Source organism: Pristiophorus japonicus, chromosome 5 (assembly GCF_044704955.1).
Source record: "Pristiophorus japonicus isolate sPriJap1 chromosome 5, sPriJap1.hap1, whole genome shotgun sequence".
NCBI classification, from domain to species: Eukaryota; Metazoa; Chordata; class Chondrichthyes; family Pristiophoridae; genus Pristiophorus; species Pristiophorus japonicus.
Genome location: NC_091981.1, coordinates 127570564 through 127587426, shown reverse-complemented (window position 1 = coordinate 127587426; position 16863 = coordinate 127570564). Strand labels below are relative to the sequence as shown.

Here is a 16863-nt window from a genome sequence, read left to right as displayed (position 1 = left end):
TGAGAAGAAGGTTGGGTCAATGACGGAGCCCTGCTTGACCCCGGTCCGGACATAAATTGGGTCTGTGATGGATCCGTTGATAAGGATCATGGCTTGCATGTCGTCGTGGAGCAGGCGGAATATGGTGACGTACCTTTGGAGGCATCCGAAACAGAGGAGGACGCTCCATAGACCCTCGCGATTGACAGTGTCAAAGGCCTTTGTAAGGTCGAACAAGGCCTTGTATAAGGGCTGGTGCTGTTCTCTGCATTTTTCCTGCAGCTGTCGTGCTGCAAAAATCATGTCCGTTGTGCCCCGGAGGGGACGAAATCCGCACTGCTACTCCGGGAGGAGCTCCTTGGCCACGGGGAGAAGACGGTTGAGGAGGACTCTAGCGATGACTTTCCCAGTGGCTGATAGCAGGGAGATTCCTCTGTAGTTGCCGCAGTCGGACTTGTCCCCTTTTTTAAAGATGGTCATGATCACTGCATTTCTGAGATCTCCCAGCATGCTCTCCTCCTTCCAGATGAGAGAGATGAGGTTGTGTATTCGCGTCAGTAGTGCCTCTCCGCCATACTTCAGTGCCTCAGCAGGGATTCTATCCGCTCCCATAGCCTTGTTGTTTTTTTAGCTGTCTTATGGCCTTTTCTACCTCATGCAGTGTTGGGGTCTCACTGAGGTGGTGGCGGGTAGCATGCTGCAGAATGGAGTCGAGAACATTCGAGTCAAAGACAGAGTCTCGGTTGAGGAGATCTTCGAAGTGTTCCTTCCAGCGGGCTCTGACTGCCTCGGTGTCCTTGATGAGTGTTTCCCTGTTCTTGGCCAGGAGTGGGGTGGGGCCTTGGGAGTTTGGTCCATATGTGGCCTTGACTGGTGAAGAATCCTCGCACACATCATGGCTATCGGCCAGTTGCTGTATCTCCTGTGCTTTCTCCATCCACCACCTGTTCTTTAGGTCCCAGGTTTTTTGTTGGACCTTAGCCTTTAGCCGTCTATAATGCTGTTTTGCTGCTCCCAAGTTGGATTGCTGTTTAAGGCTCAGAAATGCCCTGCGCTTGCAATCTATTAGTTCTTGAATCTCCTGATCATTCTCATCAAACCAGTCCTGGTGTTTCCTGGTTGAGTGACCGAGCGTCTCCTTGCAGACACTGGTTATGGAGGTCTGGAGGGCAGACCAAGAGCTGCGCGCATTCTGCGTCTCGGGATCATCAAGGCACGCCAGGTTAGCTGTGAGACGCTGACTGTTAAGGGCTCTCTTAGCTGGGTCCTTAAGTGCCCCGGCATTTTTGCGACACTGCATCTGCTGCCCCCTTTGGGGCTATGTTGATGTCAGTAATGGATCTGATTAGGTGGTGGTCCATCCAGCAGTCGTCAGCTCCTGTCATGGCATGAGTGATGCGCACATCCTTGCGATCCCTGGTTCGGGACGATGACATAATCGAACAGGTGCCAGTGCTTGGAGTGAGGGTGTTGCCACTGTTAGCGTTAGTGTTTTCTTAGAAGAATCACTCAACACTCAGGGTCGGTTCCAATGCTGAAGCAGCTTTTATTACGCTCAGCGGGAAGGAAAAACTCAGGACCGTATCCAGGTTTCTCTTCACAGAACAAAGGATTACATGCACCTTTATATGTTTCACAACAGTTACAAAACATTTTACTACAGCTACACAGCCCATCACGGCTGGACACAAGCCAATCACAATGATTATAGATTACATATAGGTTATTTTAACCCAATAGAATTCCCCTTATGTCTCAGGAACCATGTGTTCGTCTTTTGTCAGCTTGGGCTGATTGATGGCTTTATAGGTTCTCTCCCTAGTTCTTTCATCTGGGAGAAATAATTGGTATATAGCCTTGTTTACAGCAAATGGTTTCCCTCTTATCTTTCTTCCTGAAATAATTGGTTTCATGGCCTTGTTCACAGGAGATGGTTTCCTTCTTATCTCTGTCTTCCCAGGCATTCCTACAGTGGGCCTCACAGGGTTATTGCTCGGTCAGTGAACGTTCAACAGTTCACAGTTTGACTACCTGATTTCCCATAATGCCTGGGCAGCCATTTTATGTGTGTGTCCATTTAAGCTTATGTGAGTTCTAAATATCCAGCAGGTGCCTAATGCCTAAGTCTATATATATCTTTCGACTCTCTACAACACCACGATGCCTTGTATTTATCCCTCTGTCGGAACAAGGTGTTGGTGATGACAAGTTCATGCTCTAGACATTTTGTCAGGAGTAGGATACCGCTGGAGTTGGCTTTCCCTAACACCTCTCTACAAATCACGCCTCCTCAGAGGTCTGTGTCCCTGCTGACCCAGGCGTTGAAGTCGCCGAGGAGGATCAGTTTGTCGCCCGCGGGGATGCAGGTCAGGGATTTTTCAAGGTTGGAGTAAAAAACCCTCTTTGGCTTCATTTGTTGCATCAAGTGTTGGGGCGTAAGCACTGATGACTGGTGCACTGGTTCCAGGATAGGGTGAGTCGAAGCGACATGAGGCCCGCAGGGGGAGTCTTTGAGGCGGTCGACCAACTCGTTTTTGATGGCGAAGCTGACTCCGTTGAGGCGGCGTTCTGCCTCTGGTTTCCCTTTCCAGAAGAAGATGTAACCTCCACCTTGTTTCTTGAGCTGGCCTTCCCCTGCCCACCGGGTCTCACTTAGGGCTGCGATGTCAATATCAAAGCGTCTAATTTCCCGGGCAATTATGGTGATGCGGCGTTCCGGTCTGTCACTGTTGGGATTGTCGTTCTAGGTCCCGAACTTCATGTTAGAGGAGTGAAAGATGCCTGTGCGTGATTTCTTTTAACGTGGGATGATCGTTGCACACCGGCTACCACACGGGCTTAGCTGAGCGAGGTTTTGGTCCAGTGGCAAGGGGGTCCAGGACGACTGGAGACCAGGCACTGCTGTATGGGCCTAATTGCCTACGGCGAGGTGTTAGCCTCAGGCTCGGCACTGGGTAGCGCCCTTGGTGGTAGGTGGCCCAAGGTTTGTTTGGGGGCAGGCATTGGGGGGGCCAGCGGTGCACTGGGGTTCAGAATGGGGGGACAGGGAGGGTCACAGCCATTATACTCACCACGTGCTGGGGGAGGAAAGGAGGCCAGGCCAGGCCATCAGTGGGGAAAGAGAGGTCCAGGGGGAGGAGGTGGAGGCCAGCTAGCCAGGTCCAGCTGCTCAGTCAACGCAGGAGGTCCAGCCGGGAGGTCCAGGTCACGTCAAGTCGTCCAGCCGCTGCAGGACGTCCAGCCGGGAGGCCCGAGTCGCCGCAGGAGGTCCAGCCGGGAGGTCCAGGTCACGTCGAGTCGCTTTAGGAGATCCAGCCAGGAGTCGCCGATGTGCGGTGTGGCGGAAGGCCTGAGGTAGGCCCGAACTTTTGGGATTCGCGGGGTTGGGGTTAGGGTGGGGATTTAAGACTTTAAGACCCCCTATTGGGGTCTATTAGGACTAGGGCTGGGGCTTGGGGAAGTTTAGACAGTGGGAGGGGGAAGGTTGAGGGCTGAGGAGCTGTTTAGCAGGGGAGCTCTCTAGGGAGCTGCTACCCCGAGTTGTTAGTGTGCAGGGAGTACTGCTGGACATTTGCAAGGTTTTGGCTCTTGAAAGGAGGACTCTGAGAACACCACTTGCTCCCAGTCCTGGGGGCGCAGCATGACATGCAGAGGCAGCAATGAGGATATGCTGTTCGCAGAGGGAGGAGGACACCATGGAAGGAAGGAGGCAACCCAGACAGTCACTTTTGGGCCGGGATCTGGTCCCTCATCCTTCTTTCTGGAGGGCCTTCTGGCCCCCCTGTATGTAAAAGACTTCTTTTTCAGTGTTCATCCCCCTGTACAAAGGCCTCGAGTGCTGCGTCCAGAACCCCGGGTGCCCTTCCCCTGGCCTGTTAAGCTATCTGGATTTGTGCTGAAGCAGTTTTAGCATTTTTCTTCATCGGAAGAGGTGCAGGCTGCTATTAAGAGGCAAGGCTAGCTAAGTAAAGCTAGTCTCGCGAACTTTGGCCCACTCATGAGCGCACAGTCTGTCAGCAGTACATTCCACACTGGGCTGTGCGCTGCAATAATGCAAAGTAGCAGGCAGCACAAGTTTTACGTGATGCCTGAATTCCTTTCAATAGGCGCGGGCTAATCACACATCGCGATCCTTTCGCACATTTTTGAGTTTAATCGAATTTCACCCCCATTGTCTCTTGCACATTGGATGTCCCATTCCACCATTGTTACAGCGGTAGAATGGGATTGCAGGTTTTCAGATATAGTATATTTCCTCAGCTTAATTTTGAATTCATTTTAAAATGAAACAGAAGTTCATTTTGGATCTAAAAATCCTCAAATTATCTCATTATTACCTACATTATGTTGGCAGTTAGAAAACATAAGTATCCCTTACACTAACAACTGTCAGTTACTGAGAGTGACAAAGAGAGATTACTTTTCCAATTTTAATCGAACAATGAAGTTCTGATCATTGCCTGTGTTTTATTGATACTAATTAGAATGTTTACATTGTCTTACAGCTGTGAGAAAGAGAGAGACACAAAGACAGACACACAGATGCATGTGTAAGGAAATCAGAAAACATCAAATTTGATGTTTACGGAGATCACTTGGAAAGTCACACCCCAGTGCTGCCAAACATGGGATATTCACACTGAGTGTTCTCTCGGGGCCTTGCCTTGTGCTCACTGCTGACAGACACCCCCAATGTGCAAAATATCACATTTCACTCCCAGTTGGGCTAAATGTCAGATTTTCCTTCCACACTGGCAGCAAGGGAAGTTCTTAGATCTGGCATAATACAGTACTATTAAATTCAAGGACACTCGCCCCAATTCTGCCAAACACCAGTAGCATCTCCAGTGAAACCAAAGTCTAAGACACCCAAGTGCAACCTAACTCATTTTCCCCTCCCTGCTAAATATTAGATATATAACTATGGCCCCAAGTTTCCACATGATTTGCTCCTGATTTTTAGGAGCAACTGGTGTAGAACGGAGTATCTTAGAAATCGGAATTCTCACCATTTAGTTTGCTCCAGTTCTAGTCAGTTAGAACAGTTTCACTTTGGAACAGAATTTTTTTTTCAAAAGGGGGCATGTCCGGCCACTTACGCCTGTTTTCAAAGTTTCGGCAGTGAAAACTTACTCCAAACTAACTTAGAATGGAGCAAGTAAAGATTTTTGTACGCTCGAAAAAACCTTGTCTACACTTTAGAAAATCAGGCGTAGGTTACAAATTAGGCGTAGGGAACGAGGTGGGGGGGGAGGGGGGGTGAAGGGAAGTCATTAAATTCTACAATCAATCCTTAGTTATACTTATACAAATATTATACAAATAAATCCAACCTGAATAAAAATTTATAAGCAAAGAAAAGATTAAATAAACCATGTTCCTACCTGTGTGAAATAGCATCAGCCTTCGAGCTGCTGTGCTTCAGGCAAGCCTTTCATGTTGGAGACAGGCAGGGGTGTGGCGTCAGTGTCTCGACGGCAGCGGCAGCAAGCTTTGAGCTGAGCTGCGGTGCTTGAGGCAGGCCTTCATTCTCTTCGTGGCTAGCCGCGAAGAAGCAACACCGGATGGACCCGAGGCCATTTGGCCATGAGATATCGGCGGCGTCAGTGGCTGGCCGGCAGACGAAGAATCAACGCAGGACACACTCAGCTCATTAAGGTTCTTGAGGCCATTCGGCCACGCTTTAGGGGTGGCGTCAGTGGCTGGCTGGCAGCCAAAGAATCAGCAGCGGACGGATGTGAGGCCATTTGGCCATAGGATATCAGCAGCGTCAGTGGCTGGCCGGCAGCCGAAGAATCAACACCTGACACACGCAGCTCTTTATGGTGCTTGAGGCCATTCAGCCACGCTTTAGGGGCGGCGTCAGTGGCTCGACGGCAGCCGAAGATACAGCAGCAGCCTTTGAGTTGTGAGGGGGACTGAGGCCATTTGGACAGGCAGAGGCAGCCACATCGACAGTTTTATATTTAAATTTGCAGAATGGGTACCGCATTGTCAACACCACGTACTTAATTTGCATGCACCAATGCAGCACCGGTTCTGCAAGTTTAGCAGTGAAAAGCTGAACTCACTGATTTCAGCAGGTGATTTATTCAGCAGTGATGCTAAAAGCACTCCCTCACACAGAAATATCAAAAAAATTAAATTACAAGCCGTTGCAGGGGTCCAAGAAACAAATCTTCACTTTTTCTGCAGTCCTTTTAAAAATGGCCGAGTGCCAATGTTTGTGTGAGACTGCGCATGCGCGCATGCGCGCACGCTCCAACGCGCATGCGCAGGGTTGCCGGCACCGCGAAGGCTAATTTAAATTGTACCCGCCCCCTGCTACTTAGAAAATCGGCGCGAGTGTTAGGCTCCGCCCCCTGCTGCAAAGAGCGCGCTGCGCCAAGCAGACATCGAGCTCCAAGGAGCTCGAGAATATGGGAGTTTTTTTTTAAGCACAGTTTTCGGCGCGAAAAACAGGCGCCCAGCTCGGAGGTGCGCCGTTTTCGCCGCGGGACGAAACTTGGGGCCATAACTCCAATTGATGTATCTTGCATACCGTCTTCATGTGATTCTCAGTTTTAAAATTTAAATACAGAGGTAAAGAAATAGATGGGAAACAAAGGCTGCTCATTTGGTTTTCAGAGTAGTGGTCAGAGTTGTGAAATTCAGTCCCCGAAGCACCAGTAAAAATCAAGTATACAATTTAATTTTTTAAAAGATTGATTTATTGAGTTACTGTAAATTAGTGGTTCTAATGTCATCCCTTACATGACCTGAACACCCCTATTATAAACCAGTCACTTCTCTTGCTTATCACGAGCAATGCAACATGACATACTGTGTGTGTGTGTAATAAATAATCTTGTGCCTTATGAAATGTTTTAAAATATAGATTCCTGTGTCTACATTTAGAATAGAAATTGTCTATGTAAACTTGTCTACCATAATTACATCCTCACCCACCACATGTGAAAGCCCTGCATCGCTACCACTAGGAGTGGGTATAATTAGGCAGTTTTCATTATAAATGTGAACATAGAAACTTAACAATGTAATTATATAAACAAGGATAGAATTTAATTGTGGACTGAATTATCTTTCCAGGTCCTGGTCCAGCTTTACCTGAGCCAGCACTTGGTCTTGACTCTCTAGTCAATTTCCCACAGGTTGTACATAGTGTGTGTCTTGCATATAGCAAGCAGTTCCTCTTATCACACTTATTTTCATCACATTTGGCAGCTGTATTTCTACGAGGAAAAAGCATGGAAATGGAATCAAGTGGGATAGCTCTTTGAGAAAGCCAGAGCGTGCACTCTGGGCCAAATGGCCTCTTTCTGTGAAGGTCTATGATATGGGAAACCAGCAGGAGAGTGGAATTAGACAAGATGACTCATGCAGAGGAAAATGCCAGCACAGACTAGCCTGCTTCTGTGCTGTGACGTCCTATAATTTGGACTTAGTATGTTGGCAATGGGCAAAGTGGAAATGGTGACAATCAGGATGTTATCTGCTATAGCACTGGGAATTTAATAATTTAGTGCATCTACCTATTTATAATGTGTCTCTCAACATACATCTGGTGAAATTTGTTGTTCTGGAGCCAGTTCAGAAATGGCCAATTTTGGTTCTTTGTTGTGGCAAAAAATCCAATTTCTGACCAATTTGACTCCCATTTGCCACTATGAACAGGTTAATAGATGTCTAAGATTCACCAATAAGGAACTATTGAGTCGCTATAGATTGAAAATTGTATAAACTTCACTTAGCACAGCAAATAAATAAATCTGTTGTGAAGAATGAAGTGCCTAGTCCATGAGTGTAACCACTTTTTTGTGCACGTAGGATCAGCGTAATATTGCCAGCTGGATGGTAGCTGATAAGCTGGATCTTGTAGCTCCAGAAGTCAGAAGTGGCCAATCTGCTGCCCCTGCAACTGATGTTTTTGCTTATGGATGCCTGCTTTTGTGGGTATGTTCTAATTTACATCGAATGTAATGAATTAATGGGATGTTAAAATGCTTAAATTTGAAACTATATTTTTTATACTTTTGCAGCTGAATTTCCCGAAGAAAGACTTCAAGGTAAACACTGATGGAACTCCAGATTTTAGTGACCTAAGTATGGTAAGCAAATTTGTAGCTAATAAGATTTGGTTTCATTTCATAACTTTTTTACATTTACAGTCTTCAAGAGCTGAAGCTAAAAGCAAGTTTAGTTCTATGAAGCTATTATTTCCAATTTGATTTCAAGTTGCAAAATCTGTTGTTCTTTGAACGCTCTACAGTGCATCATGATCAGAAGTAGTGGTGAAACTTTCCTCTTGTCAAAATGGGATAAATGTTTATTTCCATCATCATTTTCAATCCATTAACAAAATTGTGTGAACCTGTGGTTTTTAAACTTGCACACCCTGAGAATGCAATTTACTTAGCTGGAATGGAAGAAAATTAGCCAATTTACTGAGTCATTGGAAAATGTACAGGATCTCGCTGAACACGCCTAGGGTTGATTTTAGTATCCGTCTGCCATTTTGGGTGCAGACTGGGCATATGAAAGCGTGACTTCTGGCAGAAACCAGTTCTGCTGATTGTTGCCTAGTCTTGGCCTCACTCCGTTCTGTAGTTGGGCTTTGAGCAGGTTTTGGAAGCTTTTGTACTAAGCGAGCAGGAGTTTCATCAAGGTTTTCAAAAGGTGGTAGAGAAGACCACTACTCCATTTTCTGGCCCACAGGTGTGGTGGAGGCAAAGTTCAGAGATTGCCTAGGAAACCTGACCGGAAGGAGGCTTGGAGACCGACCTTTGGTCAGGAGGGCTTTTAAAGAGCAGTTAGGAGTGCCTTATCTGGGTACTTGTAATTTTTTTTCAGCTGGCACTTAGGGCTCAATTTTCCCCAAAGCTTTTTTTTTGGCGTACTTGCAGAGTTACACCCGTTTTTTGGGGGCCGAAGCGCGGCAAAAAAAAATGTTCCAAGTTTTCCCCGTTGGATTTCTTTATTTTGGCGTGACCTAACCTGTCCTTTAGTTTTGGGGGTGAGCCTTTTTCTGCGCCAAAAAGATCAGGTTGCCAACGGTAACCAGGGACATAATACAAGCTGAGGTTGCAAAGTGAAACATATAGCCAGCTCCCAATATATTAAAACACATTGCATCAACTTAACAACACATTAAAATGTATTGCAGCAACTTGCCTCCAATTATTAAAGCTGGTTCCGTTCCCCGCCCCTAGCCCTGCCGAAGGGCTTGCCGGTCTGCTTGCCTAGCCCGCCCCGAGCCCTTTGCCGGTCCAGCTCCAGCTCCAGCTCCCCCACTCCCAGCCCTGAGTGCCTTGCTGGTCCCTAGTCCCAAGTGCTTTGACGATCCAGGTCCCTGTCCACCGCCCCCCCCCCCCGCCCAGTCCCGAGTGCCTTGGTCCAGGTCCCCTAGCCCTGGCCGAAGGGCTTGCCTGTCCGCTCCCTGGCCCTGAGTACCTTGCCAGTTCCCCGCCCCTAGCCCTGGCCGAAGGGCTTGCCGGGCTGCTCCCCAGCCCGACCCTGGCCCCGAGTGCCTTGCCGGTCTGCTCCCTGGCCCCGAGTGCCTTGCCGGTCTGCTCCCTGGCCCCGAGTGCCTTGCCGGTCTGCTCCCTGGCCCCGAGTGCCTTGCCGGTCTGCTCCCTGGCCCGACCCTGGCCCCGAGTGCCTTGCCGGTCTGCTCCCTGGCCCCGAGTGCCTTGCCGGTCTGCTCCCTGGCCCGACCCTGGCCCCGAGTGCCTTGCCGGTCTGCTCCCTGGCCCCGAGTGCCTTGCCGGTCTGCTCCCTGGCCCCGAGTGCCTTGCCGGTCTGCTCCCTGGCCCCGAGTGCCTTGCCGGTCTGCTCCCTGGCCCCGAGTGCCTTGCCGGTCTGCTCCCTGGCCCCGAGTGCCTTGCCGGTCTGCTCCCTGGCCCCGAGTGCCTTGCTGGTCCGCTCCCCTGCTCCTAGACCTTGCTGAGTGGCCACCCAGTCCGCTCCCCGCCCCAACCCAGGCCGAATAGCCTCCTCCCTCCCAGTCCCCGCACCTAACTACACCCGAAAGGCTTCCCTCATCCCCTCTCTCACCCCCACACTCGCTCCCCTCCCCCTCACCTCTCTCTCTCTTTCCCCCCCCCCCCCCCCCCACCTCTCTCTCCCCCTCTCTTATCTTTCCTGCTGCTGCTGTTTGGCATCTGCTGCACTTACCTGCGCCGATTTCCTTACCTGCGCCGATTTCTTTAACTCTCCAGAAGGTTTTTCTGCAGAGGCCACATATGCTGGCCTAAACAGAACTGGATAACTCTCAGCTGGCCAAACTTGCCTAAATGACCAGAATTGGTGCGGGTGGAAGGTTACGCCCCCTTTGGCTGAAAAAAAAACGCACCTAAAAAAATCGTAACTAACTGAGTTGGTACAAATTGATTGGGAAAACTGTGGCTTTTTAACTTAGGCCAAAAAAGCAGCCTGCTCCAAAAAAAGGCACAAATCACTGGGGAAAATTGAGCCCTTAGTCTTTCATGAGCCATTGTGCCAGTTATCATTAATTATTTTTTGCTCTCAGCCCTCTTACTAGCACCAGTAAGTTTGCCAATAGAGATCTTCGGAGCTAAGGTGCTTGGAAGAAGAGGAGCTCCTACTCAGGGATGACAAGCAGATCAGGCCCGAGAGATGCTCCATGCTATTCCATGGACATTCTCAGCCCTGTACCTGCAGAGAGGTGAGCGTACTTTGCTTTGGCATTGCGATGGTGGTGGCTCCTCTTAATGAAGCTGTCCCAGCAGACCCTGGTGGCACCACTATGGGACTAACTCTTATGCTGGTGGGCATGCCAGCATGATCAAGAACCAGCATTGCTTGACTGGCTGCACCGTTCTGCAGGCTCTGGCACCAGACGACGCTGCAGCATAGGACTGCCACATGCAGTGACAGTAAGTCAGCTGTGGCCTGAAACCTGGCAGCATCCACTTGCAGGGAATGCTTCAGTGTGGACTTTTGGGGATTGTGCCATAGTAACACAGAAGACATTTTGAATATATGGTCAATGTGATTTTTGCGCGAAATGGTTTACCCCAAATAATTAGTTTACCCATAATGCCTTGCACATATGTATTCATCTCTTGCTGTATTTAGATGAAAAATCTTTTGAAACTTAGTGGCTGGGATTTTGTGTTGAGAGTAAAGGTGATGCTATCAGCGCCCACCGTTATTAAAATGTAAATCGGACAGCAATTTCCAGAGCCCATACTGTCTGAGTCACTCTGCTCCTGCATAGGCTGCGCTATAACAGTATATCGACAAGAGATTTGGCATTAAAATACATGAAGGGCTTGAAGTTGTAGTATTTACCCACTGGTTACCCACTAAACACGGCAGAAAAGGTTTGAGCTGGTGCGTTGGGGTGTAAGTGAATTTTTAACGGCGTGATAGGTTATAATTACTGCCAAACAAACTTTCTAGCCCATAAAATTTTACTTTACAAGTATGGAGTTTCATTCCTTCAGAATTTAATTAGTATTGGAGATTAAAAAAAAACATTTCCTTTCTGTCTCTTTCATCTCTCTCAACCCCATCTTTCTTTCCCTCTCTATTTTGCTTTCTGTACATGATTTTATATTGAATTAGATCTAATTTATACTTCCTAGTTTAGACTCTGCTGGGGTATTTTAACCACAAAAAACAGGTGGGTTGGGGTTGGGCAGTATTTTAACAATCTTAAATCTGACTCCAACCTGCCCACTTCCATTTTTAGGGGTGGGCAACCAACCCGTTCCCACAAGGTAGGTTGGCCATTTAGATATTACCCAAAATGAGGCTACGGCCTCATATTTAACCTATCTTCCAGGTTTAACCTGGCAGCTAAAGGGAGGTAAGGACTGCTTTGAGGAACAGATAAGTGCCTTTATAACACTGCCTGTGGACCAAGAGGAACAGGGATGTTTCCTCTTAGCATACAAAGCTTACCTGCTTCCCTGACCCCCATTGGACATCTCTCTCCTTCCCCCCCCTCCCCCTCCACCCCACCCCAACCCAAGATGCAGACATTCCCACTAACCCGACTGTAGACACCCTACCTGCTCCTGGCTTGCGGCCTCCTCAAGAGTGTTCCCCACCCGACAGGGAGCTAAGCCTGTCAGTCAGGCTGGCTTCTGGGTGAGGAACCTCCTTGAAAAAGAAAATACATGTTGTGGAGTCAAACTCCACAGTACGTGGAGAAACCCAGTTTTTCAGGTTTCCCAAACAAAACCCGCTTACAAAACCTGCCCCAGCAAAGATTAGGGCCTGCGTGTGTCAGTGAGGATACTTCAATCTAAAGAGGTTGAGGAGCCTTGCTGTTGCTTGACCTGCTCACACATGCCACAGATCCCCCGTAGAGAACACCGCACTGGATCAGAAGCTTGATGACAGCAAGTTGCCGCTCAAAAGCCAGCAAAAAGTCTGTGGACAGCTGTCTGCGAGATTAACAGTGGGTGCCATTCCTTTGCTGCTGACTGTAAAATCCGGGCCAGTATGTGCATTTTGGAAATTAATATTGGCTGTTTTAATAAAAGGGCTACAGAGCTTAATTTTGAGGCGGTGGGGGGAGGGGGGGAGCTAAATACATCTCACTTGAACTCTCAGTTTCAGCACCTGAAATTCATGCTTTTCTAAAATTCCATTTAATGTTTGGGTTGCTACAAATACAACACATGCTTCATACAGCCACTGGAAAGAAATACTTATCAATAGAGACTTACTAGCTCATTTAGCACTCTGCGGAGTGATTCCCTATGCAAGACTTAATGCACTTTATTGGCAATATCTTTGGGAATAGTCAAGTTTAAAGCTACCTCTGGTCACGAATGATCAGGATCAACTGTAAACCAATCTGGTAGGTATATTGGACGCAACATTGTCCAAGCTGTTTTTTCGGTGTACTGACCTGAAGCGCTCCAACTTTGCGCGCTGGAAAGGGCGCCAGAAAAAAGGGGCCCCATCCTGGCCGCTCTTCGGAGTCCCCGGAGTCATGGCGTGGCGTGGAGACTGAAGGGAGGGGGCGGAGCAACAGGCCAGTGCAGAAACGCTGCCGGCACTGCGCGCCTCCTCAGTGAAAGCTGCATGCATGCTCCTGCCCTCCCGGCACATCCTGTGGGCTGTGAGCAGGACCCGATGCTCGCAGCCCCTATCCCAGGCCGAAGGAGCATCCAATCTCGCCGCACCCTATCCCCGGCCAAGTGACCTCCCACATCAGTCGGCCGGCCCGCTGACTTCCCGGGCGAGGTAGGACTTCAGTTCTATTTTTTATTTAGTGGCTGTGCTTGAGACTTTTGATTGGGGGGGGGAGGGGAGGAGGAGAGTTTTGGGATGGGGGGGAAGGGGAGGAGGAGAATTTTGGGGAGGGAAGGAGGGAAAGAGTGTATGGGGGGGCCGGGGGGAGAGAGAAATTGTATGGGGGGGTGGTGGGTGGGAAAGAGTGTTTTGTATACCAGCATCTCTCTCTCTGGCTGCCCCCCCAACCCTGTGACATTGTGGCCAGCAGCTCACATTTCTCCGGTAGGATTGACTTCATTTTTATTAGTATTTTAATTGTTTGAGCTTTTCCTTGCAATGTTTGATGCTTGGTTGTTGAGATCCTCTCCAGTTCCCTTCCCTCCCCTATCCCTGACCTAATGTCTGCCGAATGTGCGCTGCTTTTTCTTCACTACCCGCAAGGTTTTTCAGAGCTGGCCACATACACTGACCTAAGTGGATTTGGAGTAAGTTTTTGCTAGCTAAAGTGGCATAAATGTCTAAAACTGTCGGAAGTGTCTGGGAACACCCCCTTTTGGAAAAAAAAAAGACCTAAAAAAAAATCGTATCTAACTGACTTACTCTGGAGCAAATTTTGGGGGAGGAAATGGCATTTTTTAACTTATGCCAGAAAAAACAACTTACTCCAAAAAAATTGATGCAAGTCATGGCCAATGTTTGGCCCATTGTGTTTAATCAGAGTTTAAGACGGAATATAACATATTAGTTTTACAGCAAAAACATACGACCAGAACAGTTCATACTGATTCCGATGGGACAAACGGGTTGTATGTGAGCTGCAAGATTACAGGGAGTACAACAGGCAAGCGAGGGTTAAATGTGGGACCTTGTTTCTCTCACTCTCTGACATGTCCCGCAGTGTGGGATTAATAATGTGTCTGTATGTGGTACAATATCAGTGAGAGAGGGGACTGTATCTTCTGTCTCCCCAATGGGAACTTTCAGGATAAAACCGGACCTCACAGGTCAATTGGGACAGATACTGTGTAAGTCTTTCTGTGTCTCACCGTCCTGCCTCGATCTCTCCGATCTCTCACTTAGCACTCTCCCCCATCTCTGTCTCTGTTACAATCCTTTTCTCTTGTACTGTCTGTGAAGGGGGGATACTGTTATTTTGCGTGATGTGGAAACACTTGTGAGTACAACACTATAGGAGCAGGGAGGTCTTACTGCAGTTGTACAGGGCCTTGGTGAGGTCACACCTTGAATATTGTGTACAGTTTTGGTCTCCTAATCTGAGGAAGGACATTCTTGCTATTGAGGGAGTGCAGCGAAGGTTCACCAGATTGATTCCAGGATGGCAGGACTGTCATATGAAGAAAGACTGGATAGACTAGACTTATATTCACTGGAATTTAGAAGAATGAGAGGGGATCTCATAGAAACATATACAATTCTGACGGGATTGCACAGGTTAGATGCAGGAAGAATGTTCCCGATGGTGGGGATGTCCAGAACCGGGGGTCACGGTTTAAGAATAAGGGGTAAGCCATTTAGGACCGAGATGAGAAGAAACTTCTTCACTCAGAGAATTGTGAGCCTGTGGAATTTTCTACACAGAAAGTTGTTGAGGCCAGTTCGTTAGATATATTCAAAAGGGAGTTAGATATGGCCCTTACGGCGAAAGGGATCAAGGGGTATGGAGAGAAAGCAGGAATGGGGTACTGAAGTTGCATGATCAGCCATAATCATATTGAATGGTGGTGCAGGCTTGAAGGGCCGAATGGCCTACTCCTGCACCTATTTTCTATGTTTCTATGTTTCTATGTTCTCTGGCTTGCAGTCTCTTTCTATTTCTAGAGCTTCCTTTGGTAAAGCATGGGATCACTAGAAGAGTGTTCAACAAGCTCAACTTCTGTTTCACACTCCTCTCACACTGTTTGTGTGGAGAAAGTTGAACAGGCTACTTTTATTCCCTTTTTAGGGGTGGACCTGACATGGGATATTGACGAGACCTTTTGATCTACAGAGATTCTCCTAAAAACTTGCTATCCGATAAGGCTTCTAGTTCTTTGTCTCGATTCTTGTTTTAAGAACCCTCCCTAAAAATGTTGCATGATTTTGGCCACATGTCTTTCTTGTTTATACTTTCTCAGGGTTCGTTCTTCCTGTGGAAATCGTTTCATTAGAACATAAGAAATAGGAGCAGGAGTAGGCCATTTGGCTCCTCGAGCCTGTTCCGCCATTTAATAAGATCATGGCTGATCTGATCATGGACTCAGCTCCACTTCCCTGCCCGCTCCCAATAACCCTTTATTCACTTATCGCTCAAAAATCTGTCTATCTCCGCCATAAATATATTCAATGACCCAGCCTCCACAGCTCTCGGGCAGAGAATTCCACAGATTTACAACCCTCAGAGAAGAAATTCCTCCTCATCTCAGTATTAAATGGGCGGCTCCTTATTCTGAGACTCGGACCCCTAGTTTTATGTGCAAATATCCTCTCTGCATCCACCTTGTCGACCCCCCTCATTATCTTATATGTTTCGATAAGATCACCTCTCATTCTTCTGAGCTCCAATGAGTATAGTCCCAACCTACCTTTGTAAGTTAACCCCTGCATCTCCAGAATCAACCTAGTGAACCTTCTCTGAACAGCCTACAATGCAAGTATATTCTTCCTTAAATATGGAGACCAAAACTGTACACAGTACTCTAGGTGTGGCCTCACCAATACCCTGTACAGCTGTAGCAGGACTTCTCTGCTTTATCCTCCATCCCCCTTGCAATAAAGGCCAACATTCCATTTGCCTTCCTGATTACTTGCTGTACCTGCATACTAACCTTTTGTGTTTCATGCACAAGAACCCTCAGGTCCCTCTGCACTCCAGCACTTCGCAATTTTTCTCAAATTATAATTTGCTTTTCTATTTTTTTCTGCCAAAGTGTATAACCGCATATTTTCCCACGTTACACTCCATCTGCCAAATTTTTGCCCATTCACTTAGCCTGTCAATATCCCTTTGCAGATTTCTTGTGTCCTCCTCACAATTTGCTCTCCCACCCCATTTTTAGCATCTGCAAACTTGGCTACATTATACTCGGTCCCTTTATTCAAGTCATTAATATAGATTGTAAATAATTGAGGCCCCAACACCGATCCCTGCAGCACCCCCCTAGTTCTTGTTTGCTAACCGGAAAATGACCCATTTATCCCGACTCTCTGTTTCCTGTTAGTTAGCCAATCCTCTATCCATGCTAATATATTACCCCCAACCTCGTGAACTTTTATCTTGTGCAGTAACCTTTTATGTGGCATCTTATCGAATGTCTTCTGCAAATCCAAATACACCACATCCACTGGTTCTCCCTTATCCACCCCGCTTTTTACATAGAAAATAGGTGCAGGAGTAGGCCATTCGGCCCTTCGAGCCTGCACCACCATTCAATAAGATCATGGCTGATCATTCACCTCCATACCCCTTTCCTGCTTTCTCTCCACACCCCTTGATCCCTTTAGCCGTAAGGGCTATATCTAACTCCCTCTTGAATATATCCAACGATATGGCATCAGTAACTCTTGCGGTAGAGAATTCCACAGGTTAAGAACTCTCTGAGTGAAGAAGTTTCTCCTCATCTCAGTCCTAAATGGCTTATCCCTTATCCTTAGACTGTCACCCCTGGTTCT

At 47.7% G+C, this 16863-nt stretch overlaps 1 protein-coding gene across 8 annotated transcripts in view; it reads left to right on the top strand.

Annotated features, from left to right (window-relative positions):
- The window catches only part of stk31 (serine/threonine kinase 31), a 187929-nt gene that overhangs the window by 157344 nt on the left and 13722 nt on the right, over positions 1-16863 (top strand). For all 8 annotated transcript variants that reach the window (XM_070880935.1, XM_070880934.1, XM_070880941.1 and 5 more), the window contains 2 exons: positions 7807-7932; positions 8019-8087. In XM_070880935.1, coding sequence (XP_070737036.1) covers positions 7807-7932; positions 8019-8087 — 195 coding nt within the window. The remainder of the gene's footprint in view (positions 1-7806; positions 7933-8018; positions 8088-16863) is intronic.